We start from the raw sequence: 13,204 nt of genomic DNA on the forward strand, positions 1-13,204 counted from the left end.
CACCCAAATCCCATCAACAAACCCTGTGGCCAGCAGTGTCCCCTGAGACACCCAAATCCCAGCAACAAACCCTGTCCTGTGGGACACCCAGCTTGGGGCTGGAACAGAGATGGATTACCTGGAAGCCCTGCAAAGGAGGATAGTGAGAGGGAAGGTAAACCAGCCAAGCAGACTTTGGAAAAGGTGGGGAACAGGTTTTCAGTGATCCTAAAACCTCCAGTAAGAGGAGTGAAACCCCATCTAGCCAACCCACAGGGACAGAAATCAAAGCATGGCTTGATTGCAACCTAAGTATCTCCTTGGGGAAATCCAAGGTATGATGTCATGTAATTTATATGACAAATATTCAGAAGTGGATTGAAACAGATTCTGACTTTATCTGCAGTTAAAGTAAAGGTTATACTTTTTGCCTAGAAGAGAAGCTGTCTATTCCAAACCCCACTGAAGTAGCCTATCACTGAAAATGAAAGGTGGAGATTTTTGTTGTCATCTCTAATTGAAAACTTTCAAACACAAGAAGGTGAAGGAACCCACAATTTATATAATATAGGCTTAATAGTTAATGAAAAGATATAAAGAACATTAATAAAACATTACCTCCCTCTTCAGAGCAGTGATTTGGTGATGTTTCTTAAAAGGTGCACCACACACCCAGATTTCTCCATTAAACATTAAGCATTACCACTCCATCTAATAAGCAATAGCAAAGCAAAGGTTTGCAACATTTTCTCTTTCTTAAAGACCTGATGCAGCAACTCTTGCCAAAGTCAAATGTGGAGACTGTCATCCACAGTTTTTCTAATAGTTGTTCAAATTAACCTTCGACCATCCAGCTCCTCACTTTGTTTGTAACATAGGAATATTACACTTCCAAATAATAAGAAATTGTGCTGGCTCAATTGTCCATTAGGATTATTACATAATGAGAGTTGTAAATGCTGCAAAAGGAAAATAAGCCATTAAGAAAGTGTACACCTCTATTGGGCTCAGTTATGGGTCCCCATGGAATAAAACTCAATTTTATGAGGACTTGGGTAGCTGCCAGGAGATAAACCATAACATTTGTTTTGACAAATTTGGGGCAGTCCTCTTTATTTACCAGGAACTGAAGGAACTCTGCTTGCACCAAAGCAGCATAGCAAGAGAGAGCTTTTATGGGAAAAGGAAGATCTGAACATTTATACTGTTTTGGTGTGCTGCCCTTCCATGCTTGAGCATGAAACACGTGAAATAATTGGTTCCCCTGGGTACACAAATTAAAAGCCCATTCACCACGGAGTGCAAAGCCTCTCATTTCTGAGCAGGTGAACATGTAGCAACTAGACATTTCAAACAGGATTCTGTCAGGTCTAGAAGCCTGGAGAACTTGTTTTCAAAAAAGGCAGGCAAGGTCACAGCATGCACTGAGGAAGGAAGTGTTGCTCTTCCATGGATTTCTATTCTGTGCTTAAACACAGAACAACTTCACCAGATTCAAGCCACAGGAAAAGTTGACCTGGTGAAGAGTTAAGGGGTCAAGCAAGAAAGCTTTCAACATATTTTTGGTATTTCTGCACACCTCCCACGTTGAATAGCACATGAAGACCCACTGGAGTGTTTATCAGAAAGTCATTTGCCTTCAGGAACCACAAAAAACTTGATTTGTTTTCTGCCAAATTTTGTGAGCTTGAAAAATCTCAATTAGATTAAAAAAAAAGCTTTAAAATCAAACACTGACTTATCTGCTTTCAGGAAGGGAGGTGAAAGGAACAGAGTCTGTGATTCTTTGTCATAACAATTTGGGGTTTTATGTATAAACACAAATTCTGAAATGTCTATAAAATTTCACTTAAACCCAAAATAGACCAAACATACAAAATACAAAATATTCCCTTTCTAGTATAGCTTTGAACAGACAATGCATCTTTATGTAGTATTTGATTTAAGGCCCATTTTCTCACAGATGGTATAATCACAAAAAACGGAACACTTGAAAGGAATTTGACAAACAGAACCAGATGTAAAACATCTTGAAGCTTACAAATTCATCACAAAGATTAAGGAGGACTTGAAAATACAGGGTTTCAAAGCTTCCAGCAGACCAACACATCTGTTCACTCCAGAAATGCTTTCCTACTTCCTGATGTGTTTACACAGTGAGAAGATGCAGTAGGGACTAGATCAGATGCAATTGTGTTTGGGGGGTTCATTACCTTGTATCTGCAACAGAGCCAGGGACTGAATAACCACACAAAAAAATGCAGCTGAAGAACAGGGATGCATTGGCCTCGGGAGAAATATTACAGGCAGGTGGGAAGCAAGGAAGAAATGTTGTACTCCAATAATTAATGTTGAAGTGGATGGATCCTTAGGAATCCTTGTGTCTATAACTGGTTAAGGCAAGGGCCCTGTGAAGTCACTTTTTCAAAATAATTTTTAAGCTGTAATAAGAACACCATGCAAAAGGATGCTCCTTTCTATGAATGTTAAAAAAAAAAAATCAACCAAGCAAACTAACATTTCCTTTACTTAATCTTCACGAACAACTGCTCACAAGAAGAAATTATGCCCTCATCTACTCCAGCCTTGTAACCACAATGTACTGTTTATGCTGTGCTTACAAATTTATTACCTCACACTGGCCAAAGATGACCATTAGCACCTGTATCCTCACTGCCACAGCTTTAAAGTCCAACACAAAAAGCAAACACTAGTCTGCCTGAAAAGTTAAAATGCCTCAAACTTCCCAGAAGTACTTGCTTGAAACTTGAGTGCTGATCAGAAGAGAGCAGAAACTTGAGCCAAGCAGGGAGAGCCAAGATGTAGGGGAGGTGAGCAGACACCACCAGTGGCCAGGAAAGGCAGCGGTGCCAGAAGTGTTATTTCCAGTCTCCACTCATGGTTCTTAAATCCCTTAAAAAAATTCTTTCAAAGCTCTCATCCACTCTAGTGGTTCTGGATACTGTCCACACTAATCACTCCTAGGAAAAGAAGAAAACATTATGCTTGTGCAAGCAAAAAGCTCATCAAGCTGCATGCAAAATTTAAAAGTTTGCCCTTTGTAGCGTTTGGAGTCCAAGTACAATGGAAAGAAGGAAAGAAAGAAAGAGTCAACAGTGGAGCATCTGCAACCAATTTCAGTGAAGATGGAAGATAACCAGTGCTGGAGGCATGCTCAGGATGAGCCTTCCTACATGACAGATGCCTTCAGCATTCCAGTTTGCTGGCTATTGTCACCATTTGGTTCAAAGAGAAGCACTGCTAGCACGAAGCTAGTTTTAATTTAGCCACACCAAAACACCTCTTGCCCCACAGGGATTAGTTACCTCGTTGTTTCCCATCCAGTTTCCAAGCAAGATTCAAATCTTTCAGCAATTTAACTTTACCATGTCAGTTTTCTTTGTAGTGATTTTTCTGTGTAGATGCTGGGCTACATAAAGAGATCCTGTAGTGTTGGAAGAATCAGCACTCAGTACTCAACTGTCAGTGCTAAGCACCCAGTGCTTATTTAAGCTACTTCAAAGAAAGGGGTTTTTTTGGGACCAGGCATTGTCAACTTCTCTCTGAGGTGAGCTTCAGCATGAAAGCAGAAGAATACTTTTGAGGAACCAAAACACTGTTCAGCTGCATGGTGGAAAAACTCCTGCCAAAGAAAAGGGTTGTGAATATTTTGTTTTATCTGAACTTTGGATCACCTGAAAGTAAAAGGAAATTATCCTTGGGATCCATTTTGTTTTCCTTTAGTATATTTATATGTAACATACAGTAAGCTTTACTGTCTACAGAAAATTTCTTATGTTCTCAATCTCAAAAATACTCACATCCTCTTCACTTTGGTATTGTATATACACAGCATGAGATTGCAGTTCCCATGGATGGCTTTAGTTTTGGAACCATAAGTTATTGCCATGTCCATTTCAGGTCTCTTCAACTCTTCTGTCCTTTGTGGGTGACAAACCATGACGTTTATCACAGCAAAGAAGTGTAGCAACATCCATATCAGTTTATGCTCCTGGGGTTATTAAATTAGTAGCAACATTATTTCCTAAAACATTAATCACCCATTGTTAGAAGTGACAAATTTTTTGCTTCATTAGATAATTATTTTAGGTTTGTTTTTTTTTTTTTTTTTTTTTCTCATATTATGTTTTGCTTTTTCCATCTGTTAGTTTCCATGAAGTTGCAACACAGTTTTGGCACAAACTTGGGAATTTCCATCACAATGTATTCATCTTTCTTCATATTTTCATCAACATCTGGAATCATTCTGCATTTCTCAGAGAAAATATTCCCCAAATCTTACTCCTTAAGAGAGCAGGGAAATTTGACACCAGATGATGCTGTAATGCAAAAACTTTCTACATTGTTTGAGTCTGTTTCTTTAACAGTACCTTTTCTTCAAAGTGAGAGGAAAAAAAATCTTTATTAACATTTAACCACTCCTAATAGCTGTGTCAGTATTCAAAATTGGCAAGTATGACTGTTCTACTACTTTAAAAATTAAAGTCTGCTTTACTAACTCATGAAAGCATGTAAAATATTAAAATTATAAACACTATAAAAAAGTACATCTGCAGCACAGGAAACAAAGATAAAACTCAAATTTTCCTTAATACAAGATATATAATCTACAAAAAGCTTTTTATAATTTCTGGATGCTTGTTACTTCTGCTCCAGATGCTATCTTAACCCAAATAAAAAGAAGGGAATTTTATACCAAAGCACAAGTTTATTGTGTGCTTTTCAGATTACAAGATAGTCCTCACTCACAACTACACCTAATTCAAAATAAGAGCTCTTTTATCTTTAACCATGCTAAAATACCACCCCTCCACCTGCTTAAACATCCTTACAGCTCACCATTTTCAAAGCAGCTGTCATCAACATAACAGACACCAACCATTCATATTGCAATTTTTTCTACAAGTTCCCCAGTTTATACATCTTCTGACACCCTCAAAAATTTTGCAGCAACTCCAGATAAAAGCAAACCTTCCTTCTGCTCCAGGATCAGTGATGGAAAGGAAGCTGGTTCTTCAAGGATAAAATGTAGCTCCAACTGTATCCAGACTTGCCTGGAATCAAATACTCCTGGGCTTATTTACAGGGTGAGCACAAGCTTTTGAATACCCCTGCCCATCACACCTGTAGTGACCAGCTAACAACAGCACTCATAAAAGTGGTGTAACTGTGTTTTCTGGGATTTGGAAAAACAAGATTCCTCCAGCAACTGTTAGATTGGAGTGGGATTCAACAGCAAAGAGAGATGCCTCATTTTAAATCTTTACAGAGTTTGGAGACTCCATCTATTTTCTCTTGTGTATTGGCAACAATTCTTAGAATGCAACTTTTTGTTCAGACTGAAAATCACCAGTTTTGTTCCACTGATTGACAGCAGAGAGAGACATGCCCAGTTTGTTCAAGAAGCAATCCTGTTGATGCTGTGCCATGCCAGCTGCTGGTAACACTGCTTGCACCATAAGGAGAGCAGCCAACAAGCTCTAATGCTCCATCACCTCCTTCTCTGTCCCACACCAGCTTTACACTCTACTGACTAAAGCTGTTGGAAGCAATATGCCCAAATAAATGGTCCACAAAGGAAACAACCTTGCTTCAGACCCTTGTAGATCTCTATAGGTCAGACAACAGAAACACGGTGCAAATTGCAAGCCCATCTGCCTGTAAATTTCCATGTAATTTATGTCAAAGCCTGGTAAATTGGTGCTCAGCACCACACCCAGTACTGAACCTGTACCAGCAGCTGTGGAGCAAACAAGAGGATTGACTGTGCCTGTTGTGTGCATGTCACCTCAGTGCCTCTGGCCAGCCTGACTGGTCATGTCCCAGCAGCCTGCAGAAATAATTCCCTTTCCCCTCCCCACCACTTACTGGACTTGCCAGTACAATGACCACTGTGAAAACACACAATTCTCTGCTAACCTGACCACAAGAGTCAAAGCGGGAGGACCAAAGGAAAGAGAGAATTCATGAGCCAAACCACTAAAACCTGCTCTGAATTGAACCTGTCATAATTTAACTCCTCTTGGATTAAGAAAAGGCACCCCAAAACAGCATTCTCATTTAAAATCCAGACAAAGACACTGTATGTGATACAAAATGAACAGTAAAACACATAAAGCATTAACATGTGAAAGAAACATGTTGCCATTATGTCAAATAGTGCTTTTTATATTTTATTAACAAGCAAGCATCCCTGGAACTGGGTCTATATAAAAATATTTCATGAACCAATCAGAATACAAGGGAGTTATATAAATTTATTTTATGCAACACTGATTAGTTTTGAAAATCTCCATTTTTAATGTTTTAATTTCAACTTTCATTTTCTTAAAAAAATCACTAAAAGGACACAACCCACAAAAATACAATCTGTATCTGCTCTATATTTACAGATAACTGGTCACTGTTAAGGCACAGATTTAAAACTAACATTTTATGTAGAAAGTCAAATATTTGTGCATAATGTAACACTAACGATACGATACACTGTACTGTTATATTCCCTTTGTGGAATCAAAGTAAGTGAGAATTTACTTCCAGTGTGGTTTTTTTTTTTTTTTTTTAATGTGAAGCCCTACTGAAAAATAATGTTGTTCATGGGAAATTCTTCACTTTGGTGTAGATTAAACAAGCTGCTCAGCAAAAGACCACATCAACTTAATACTGTAAAAAAATCAGTTTCTGAGTATAGTACCATCTGGATGGATAGCACGTACCTACAAAAGGCTAAAAATTTGAGTGCAAAGCTTCTGGATGCTTTTAAATTTAGGCAAAAAAAGTAAGAAGGGGTTGCAGAAAATTCTGTAGAAAGTGCTGCTGAATATTTAGTTCATTAAAAACATTTGATGAAATAAGGAGTCTGAATACAATTTGATTTGCAAGCGCTGGGCTTGCAAATGCAAACATTTAAACAACAGCTTATCTGTAAGCACATAAATAGTCTGTGTGAATGGAACTATCTGCATGCTTAGAAGCAAGCACAAGTGTAAATAGCTTTAGAATGAGAAGAGGTGGCTTCCAAGAGGGTTTCCATGAAGTTGCTCTTGCCTGTGCAACACACACACACACATAAATCTCTCCTAGACATGTGGATATTGACTCTTGGCATTGAGCAGAGGAAGCTGCTGTGAACAACTGTGTGAGTACCAGATACAGCTTTAGCCAGTCACGTCTGCAGTGCCATTTGAAAACCAAAGCTGCTACTTGATCTACAGGGGAAGTCACCCAGGTATACACCATTAAGTAGATATGGCTGAAATGAGCACTGAGCAGCAATTTTTAGCTAACCACAAGACTTTATATTATTGCTTAATCATCTATGCCCTCAAATAATAGTCTCTTGAAATTCCCTTTGTGTGTGCAATTTTTGCCATAGATCATTTTGCATTCTCACCTTAAAAGAAAGAATTACCCATGGAAAGTGTCAGAACTCCTCTCACCCATTTTTACATAAACCCCAACTACTGTAAATGTTATTCTAATGCCTTCTGTTAAGAGCACAGTGGTTTATGTCCATCTCAAAAGGCTTGTACACTGAACATAAATAATACATTACAGTAGAGGTAAGGTAATTCACAATATTTCTCATGGGAATGCTTTTCAATTAATGCTTGGAAACTACACATAGCATTGCAAAAAGAGGCACTTAATGGATTCCTTCATTACATTGAAACCCTTCATAAACCCATAACACAACACCTGTAAAGACAGAGGAATAACATTGCCAAATCTTTCGGACTTTCACAGTATAAGAATGCAAAATTTAGCTCTAGCCACTTATAACATGGACTCTTTCTGTTGAACATAACTTGTTTCAGAAATAGTTCATCTCCAGAGTTTCAAACACTTCTGCAGCTGACAATTACAAATCTAGATCGAACAAAACAGATGCTATTACACCTATTTTATGTAGGTCACATCATTGCTGCATGCATAGTCATGTAAGTAATATGTGTCATTTATTAAATGGCAACAGTGCTGTCTTGTCAAATTAGATTAGTTGTCTGTTTAATCAAACTGACAGCCCAGAGCTCTAGTTTGATGAATGCCTTTTGGTCTCTACCATAAATCTGCAGTAGATCAGTTTAATCTGTTACGTATTGTAGGTGTATAGAATCTAAAAATAAAAGTCTGATATAAATAAGTGTCCTTTAGTGGCAGGGTACTAAAAATAGCCCTTTGCTTTGAGACAACCATTAAAAACAGTTTTAGCATAAAGGCAGCAGTTAAATATGTTGACTGAAAAGGGTTAATATTGCAAGGTCCATTTTGGTCTTTCATTGCATTTGTTACAGTGAGTATTATTGCAGGCAGTAGTAGACTGCTTTATAAGAGCATAATAGGACTGGTCCACTACCAAGTGACTTGATTTTGGAACAATCTCTTCAGATAACTAACTACCTGGGAGACAGAGAGGAAAAACAAAACTCTGCATAAGAACCAGTTTCTAGTACCATTATAGTGAGATGTGACAATGTAGGAACACCTGAAAAATTTTGATTAGTGCCAATATAAAAATTGATATGGAAATGAAAGAGAAATAAATTTCCACAGGACAAGAAATCAGAACATGTAAAGTGCAGAAAGACCTCAATAATTATTTTAAGCAGTACCAGAAAAATCCATCTTGATAAAGCCAAATCTATGCTCTCTGGCATCCCAGCTCTTCATTCTTCCTTCATTCAACAAAGTACAAAATTCAGTGCATACATTATAGTTATAGGTAATAAAATACTAAACAAAGAACCCTATATTATTATTATTGCAAATTCTGTCCAATCTACATGAGTAAAACGTAACCCACATTTGGTGTTTCGAAAGACAACTGACAAAATGTGTTCTCTCTGATTTTTTGGCACAGGATTGTGCAGACACAACTTTGCTTTGGTCCTTGACACCCAAACTCCCAAAGTGCAGAGGGTGGTGTGCAGTGAAGGCTGTCCACAGGATTGCCATGTCCATCTTTGCAGCTGCTTTCTGAGCCCAGCCTCCTGCTACCAGCGCCCGCTGACGCTGGCAATGTCCGAGTGATACTGGCGCGGCAGTCTCCCACTGGCTCCACCTTCCAGGAACGAGGCACGGATGTTGGATGGGTCAAAGAGCTTTCTTCGGTTTTTGTTCAGTTCTGGAGGGGGCAAGCACACCCACAGAAATCCATTTTAATGCTTTCTGTCAACCAAATGCACTTCTGTTTGAATGAACAAAGTATTTCAGGCAGATAGGGTATGCACTAAAAATATCTGTGAGGTAGTCCAATTAACAAACAGTCCAACAGGATAATTAAGAGCATCAGGTTGAGACTCAGAGGCTCTACCTGGGACAATTCTTATTTGGCACTGATAATTTTTTGCAATATTGATTTAAATCAGATTGACATAGCTGAAACTTTAAAAAGTTTCTCTTACAATACTCAAACACTGCAATCTTCCTGGAAGCCCAACCATGCAGTGTAGACTGAGACTGACAGAAATGCTTGTTACCAACTTGATCATTTCTCAATGCACAATTCTTTACTTCTAACATAAAACTGAAGCAGTATTTTAACAAGGACTTTCAGAAAAAAACAGATGCTCAGCTCTCATTTAAACATGAACCCTAATCTTGTGTTAGTAATAGCTCATCTAAAAGATTTTTCTTTTCCCCTCTTTCCTGTTCTTGTAAACAAATTCTGTGCTAGATACAAATTGCTGAGAGATTACACAGATTTTCAAGACTGCTACTGAACTAAGTACCTTTGCAAATCAAAAAACAAAACAAAAAAACCCCAAAAGCCCCCTGCAAGTAGGCACTTTTTCCCAGTAGGATGACTGCTCTGCTAATCAATAAAATGGAGGACAGGGAACCAAGAGGTTGAAAATGCCAGTTGTGACTGGTAAGTAGTGCTGTTCAGGTCCTGCAGTGCCTGTAATCTCAGAAATTCCTGGACCCACAATTTTGGGGCATTAAACTTCACAATGTGAGATGAACTTTCTACCAAGCTGCAGCTTTACAGGACTCTTGCAAGTGAGCTGGTATTAGGTAAGGGAAAAGCTTTATAAAGCCTGGGTTTAAGCACCTCTGGTGAGGGGCAAGTTAATATTACCTCTATAGACTCCAGGCATACTTTTCACTCTTTCCACTCTTTGTTGGCTGCAAATACACAATTTGAGTGAGAAGAATACAAACAGTGCTTAAAATCAATACATGGCATTCTGAGTTTTTTACCTGAGATTGCAAGCAGCATTTTTCTTCTGGCACCAAAAGTGGTAATTCCCAGCTCTTTCAAATCTTGATCAGTAAGAGTGAGGAATGTCTGCAGATCAATCTAGAATTAAAAAAATAAGAAAACTATGCAAAACAAGTCTTTCCACAAAAGTATTAAGTAATAAACGTGGTTCAGAACAATCTCATTTTTTCCCCCTGCTCCATTTTACAGTTACTCATGTAGGCAGCAATCATGGCTTTTCAATGGCTGCTTCACATAGTTAGTTGCTCAATTTGCTACACTTGTGACAGAAAAGGAGAAATTTAAAAGTAACCAGTTCAGGAAAAGCAGAGAAAATCAGTTAGTCTTATTTATGAGTCTTGAGGTTTTGAGTATTTACCACAATTGTAAGATCTATGACCCAGCTTTGAAAGAACAGCTCAGGAAAACCCTGTCACAAAGTGAGTTCTAAGTGGCTTTTGGTGAAGAGGCAGCACAACTGGTGCTGGAAAACATCCTACCAACACAAAGCTGCCTGTCAAAGGAACACCAACCTCTTGCTGCTGGAATACATCTGTGTATTTGCCCAAACCAAGCTTGCTGAAGAGCTCAGGCAGATCAGATCCCTTGAACAAACTGTTGAGGCTACAGCCATTGCTTCCTGTCAGCGAGGAAATGCAGTCCATGTAGTTACTGCTACTGAGATAGTGTTCAGCTGGAAGGGAACAAGTGCACTTTTCAGACACATCACAGAAGAGCATGGCTTTGCACCAACACTGTATTCAGCTAGATCATTATAGTTACTAAGTATTTAGATCTTTATTTTTCATTTAAAAAAAAAAAAAAGCTTCCCAGTGGTCTGAGAGAATGAACAACATAAAGCAATTTTTTTGTTAATTAAGTTCTGGTGTTTGTTTTCTATAGACGTACTTTTGTCCATCCAATTCATCACTTTTACCCTTTATCCATACATTTTATTTTCTGGGAAAGGTACAGCTGCCACAGAACACTGTCCTTCACTGCCAATGTATTTGTGTTTCTAATTTTCTTCTAACACACATGTAAACACATTTTTAATCCTTAATTATTTTAATTAAACTAGAACTTCCATTTTTGTCCAATTAGGTTGAAAACATCAATAGATTGATTTCAAATAAACTTGTCATCTCTTTAGCTCTTCAAGTACTTAGAACACGATGTGCAGCCATTCACAGCTCAACTAATGTGCTTTTTAAAACCGTGAATATTTTTCTAATTGGAGCTATCCTTTCTTACCATGTCCAAATTTTATTATGTATGTACTTTGAGTTTGGGATTTAGGTTTATCCACTTTTAAAAGAAAAAGCAACAACAAAAAGTATAAACAGCCATAGTCCTTATTTCCCCATAAAGCAGAGAGGTAGTATGGACTTAGAATTCTCTGTCTCCAGTTCTTACTTTTTCAGAAAGGCATCTATTAACCTATTAAAAAATAAAGTTTCTAAGAGTTCAACTAAAGTAAAATTTCAATTATTTAAACTTGCAACAATGTTTAAAAAGCCATTGCAAAACATAGAGCCTGTATCCACAGAAACCAGTATTTAAAATTATGTTTGCCCATGCCAAACACATGGACAAGCTTCTTTTCATAGAATTGCCTGGATTGGAAGGGACCTGAAAGACCATCTCATTTCAACCCACAGCCATAGGCAGGGACATCTTCCACTATCCCAGGCTGATCCAAGCCCCATCCAGCCTGGCCTTGGACTCTTCCAAGGGATGCAGGGGCAGCCACAGCTTCTCTTGGCAACCTGTGCCAGACCCTCAGCACCCTCATAGGGAAAATTTTTTCATAATATCTGGGCTAAACCTACTCTCTTTGTAGCCACTCCCCCTTGTCCTGTCACTACACAGTGTTCTTGTAAATTTTATCCCCATGAGGAGACTCATGCTTTAAAATCCAGTTTCAGCATGGCTTATAACTTCACTAGTGAGCAAACAGCCCAAAGCCCTGGCTGCTGTTGCATTGGCAACAGAGCAGAATGAGAGTGGTCTAGAAATAAGCCTTTTTACAGATCTGCTTTTGGTACATCTTGAAAAACCCACTCCATGACAGCAAAGAGTTTTCAGCAAGGATGCCTGGCATTTAACAAATATCCTTAAAAGCTTTCCTTTCGGACCATTATTTGGATTATCATGTTATACAAGCTTCTTGCTTTGTTTTTCTAAGTTCTTCTAAGCTTTCTGATGTTTACATTTTTATAATGGAGTTTTTCACACATTTTTAATGTAAATAATAATAATTGTTTTACATTTCTTTCTAGAAGAAGAAAAAATTGATAGACTATTAGTTTGATCAGTGTGGCTTGAGAAGTAGCAATTTCATCCTCCAATCCATAGTCACTTTCAAAAGTCTATAAATATTAGAATTTGAAAATAAACTACCCTCTTTTTACCTTAAACATTTCAGCTTGTGTGTGTCATTCATTTCGTGTCCTACTGCAATACAAGCTCACACTTCTCAATTTGTAAAAAAAGTAATTACAAGGTGTCAGTAATTTAAATCCCTCGTGAAGTCAGGGCACATTCATTTCAAAATAAATACTGGTATCGAAATGATTATTTTCTTTTAAGCAGATAATAAGAGCTTATTAACCTGATTTGTTTTGTTTCCTTTTGGGGCTGCCAATTGAGGAGACAAAGTCGTGAGCAGAGGGTCCAAGGCCGTTCCGGTCTCTCCAGTTATCAGCTTCACTGCCACTGCCCAGGTGCTCTCGACTGCTGGACCGGGACAGAGACATGGATGAGCCCTGCAAACCACAGACAGAAAATTCGGGCTGAAAACAGAGCTTTCATTGTGACTCAGATGTTTTCTTTGAAGCAGCTTGCTTGAAAAGCAGCTTTTAACGCTCCCAAACATTCTTCTGGCAGTTGATCAATAGGCAAATAATTGCAAACCGGACACAAAAACAGCAGGTGTGCCTAAAACATGTGCAGCTTACAGTTTTTAAGCAGAAGTTATTTAAAGGACATGATTCAAAA

The 13,204-nt window shown here is 38.2% G+C and overlaps 1 protein-coding gene across 2 annotated transcripts in view; it reads right to left on the reverse strand.

Moving 5' to 3' along the window:
• Positions 1-6,141: 6,141 nt before the first annotated feature.
• Positions 6,142-13,204, reverse strand: part of BICC1 (BicC family RNA binding protein 1) — an 89,841-nt gene continuing 82,778 nt past the window's right edge. For both annotated transcript variants that reach the window (XM_058810454.1, XM_058810455.1), the window contains 4 exons: positions 12,819-12,972; positions 10,738-10,898; positions 10,204-10,303; positions 6,142-9,124 (listed from right to left, as the gene is read on the reverse strand). In XM_058810454.1, the coding sequence (XP_058666437.1) occupies positions 8,994-9,124; positions 10,204-10,303; positions 10,738-10,898; positions 12,819-12,972 (546 nt within the window). In that variant the 3' untranslated portion in view covers positions 6,142-8,993. The remainder of the gene's footprint in view (positions 9,125-10,203; positions 10,304-10,737; positions 10,899-12,818; positions 12,973-13,204) is intronic.

This window comes from Ammospiza caudacuta, chromosome 9 (assembly GCF_027887145.1).
Source record: "Ammospiza caudacuta isolate bAmmCau1 chromosome 9, bAmmCau1.pri, whole genome shotgun sequence".
In the NCBI taxonomy this organism is placed as follows: Eukaryota; Metazoa; Chordata; class Aves; order Passeriformes; family Passerellidae; genus Ammospiza; species Ammospiza caudacuta.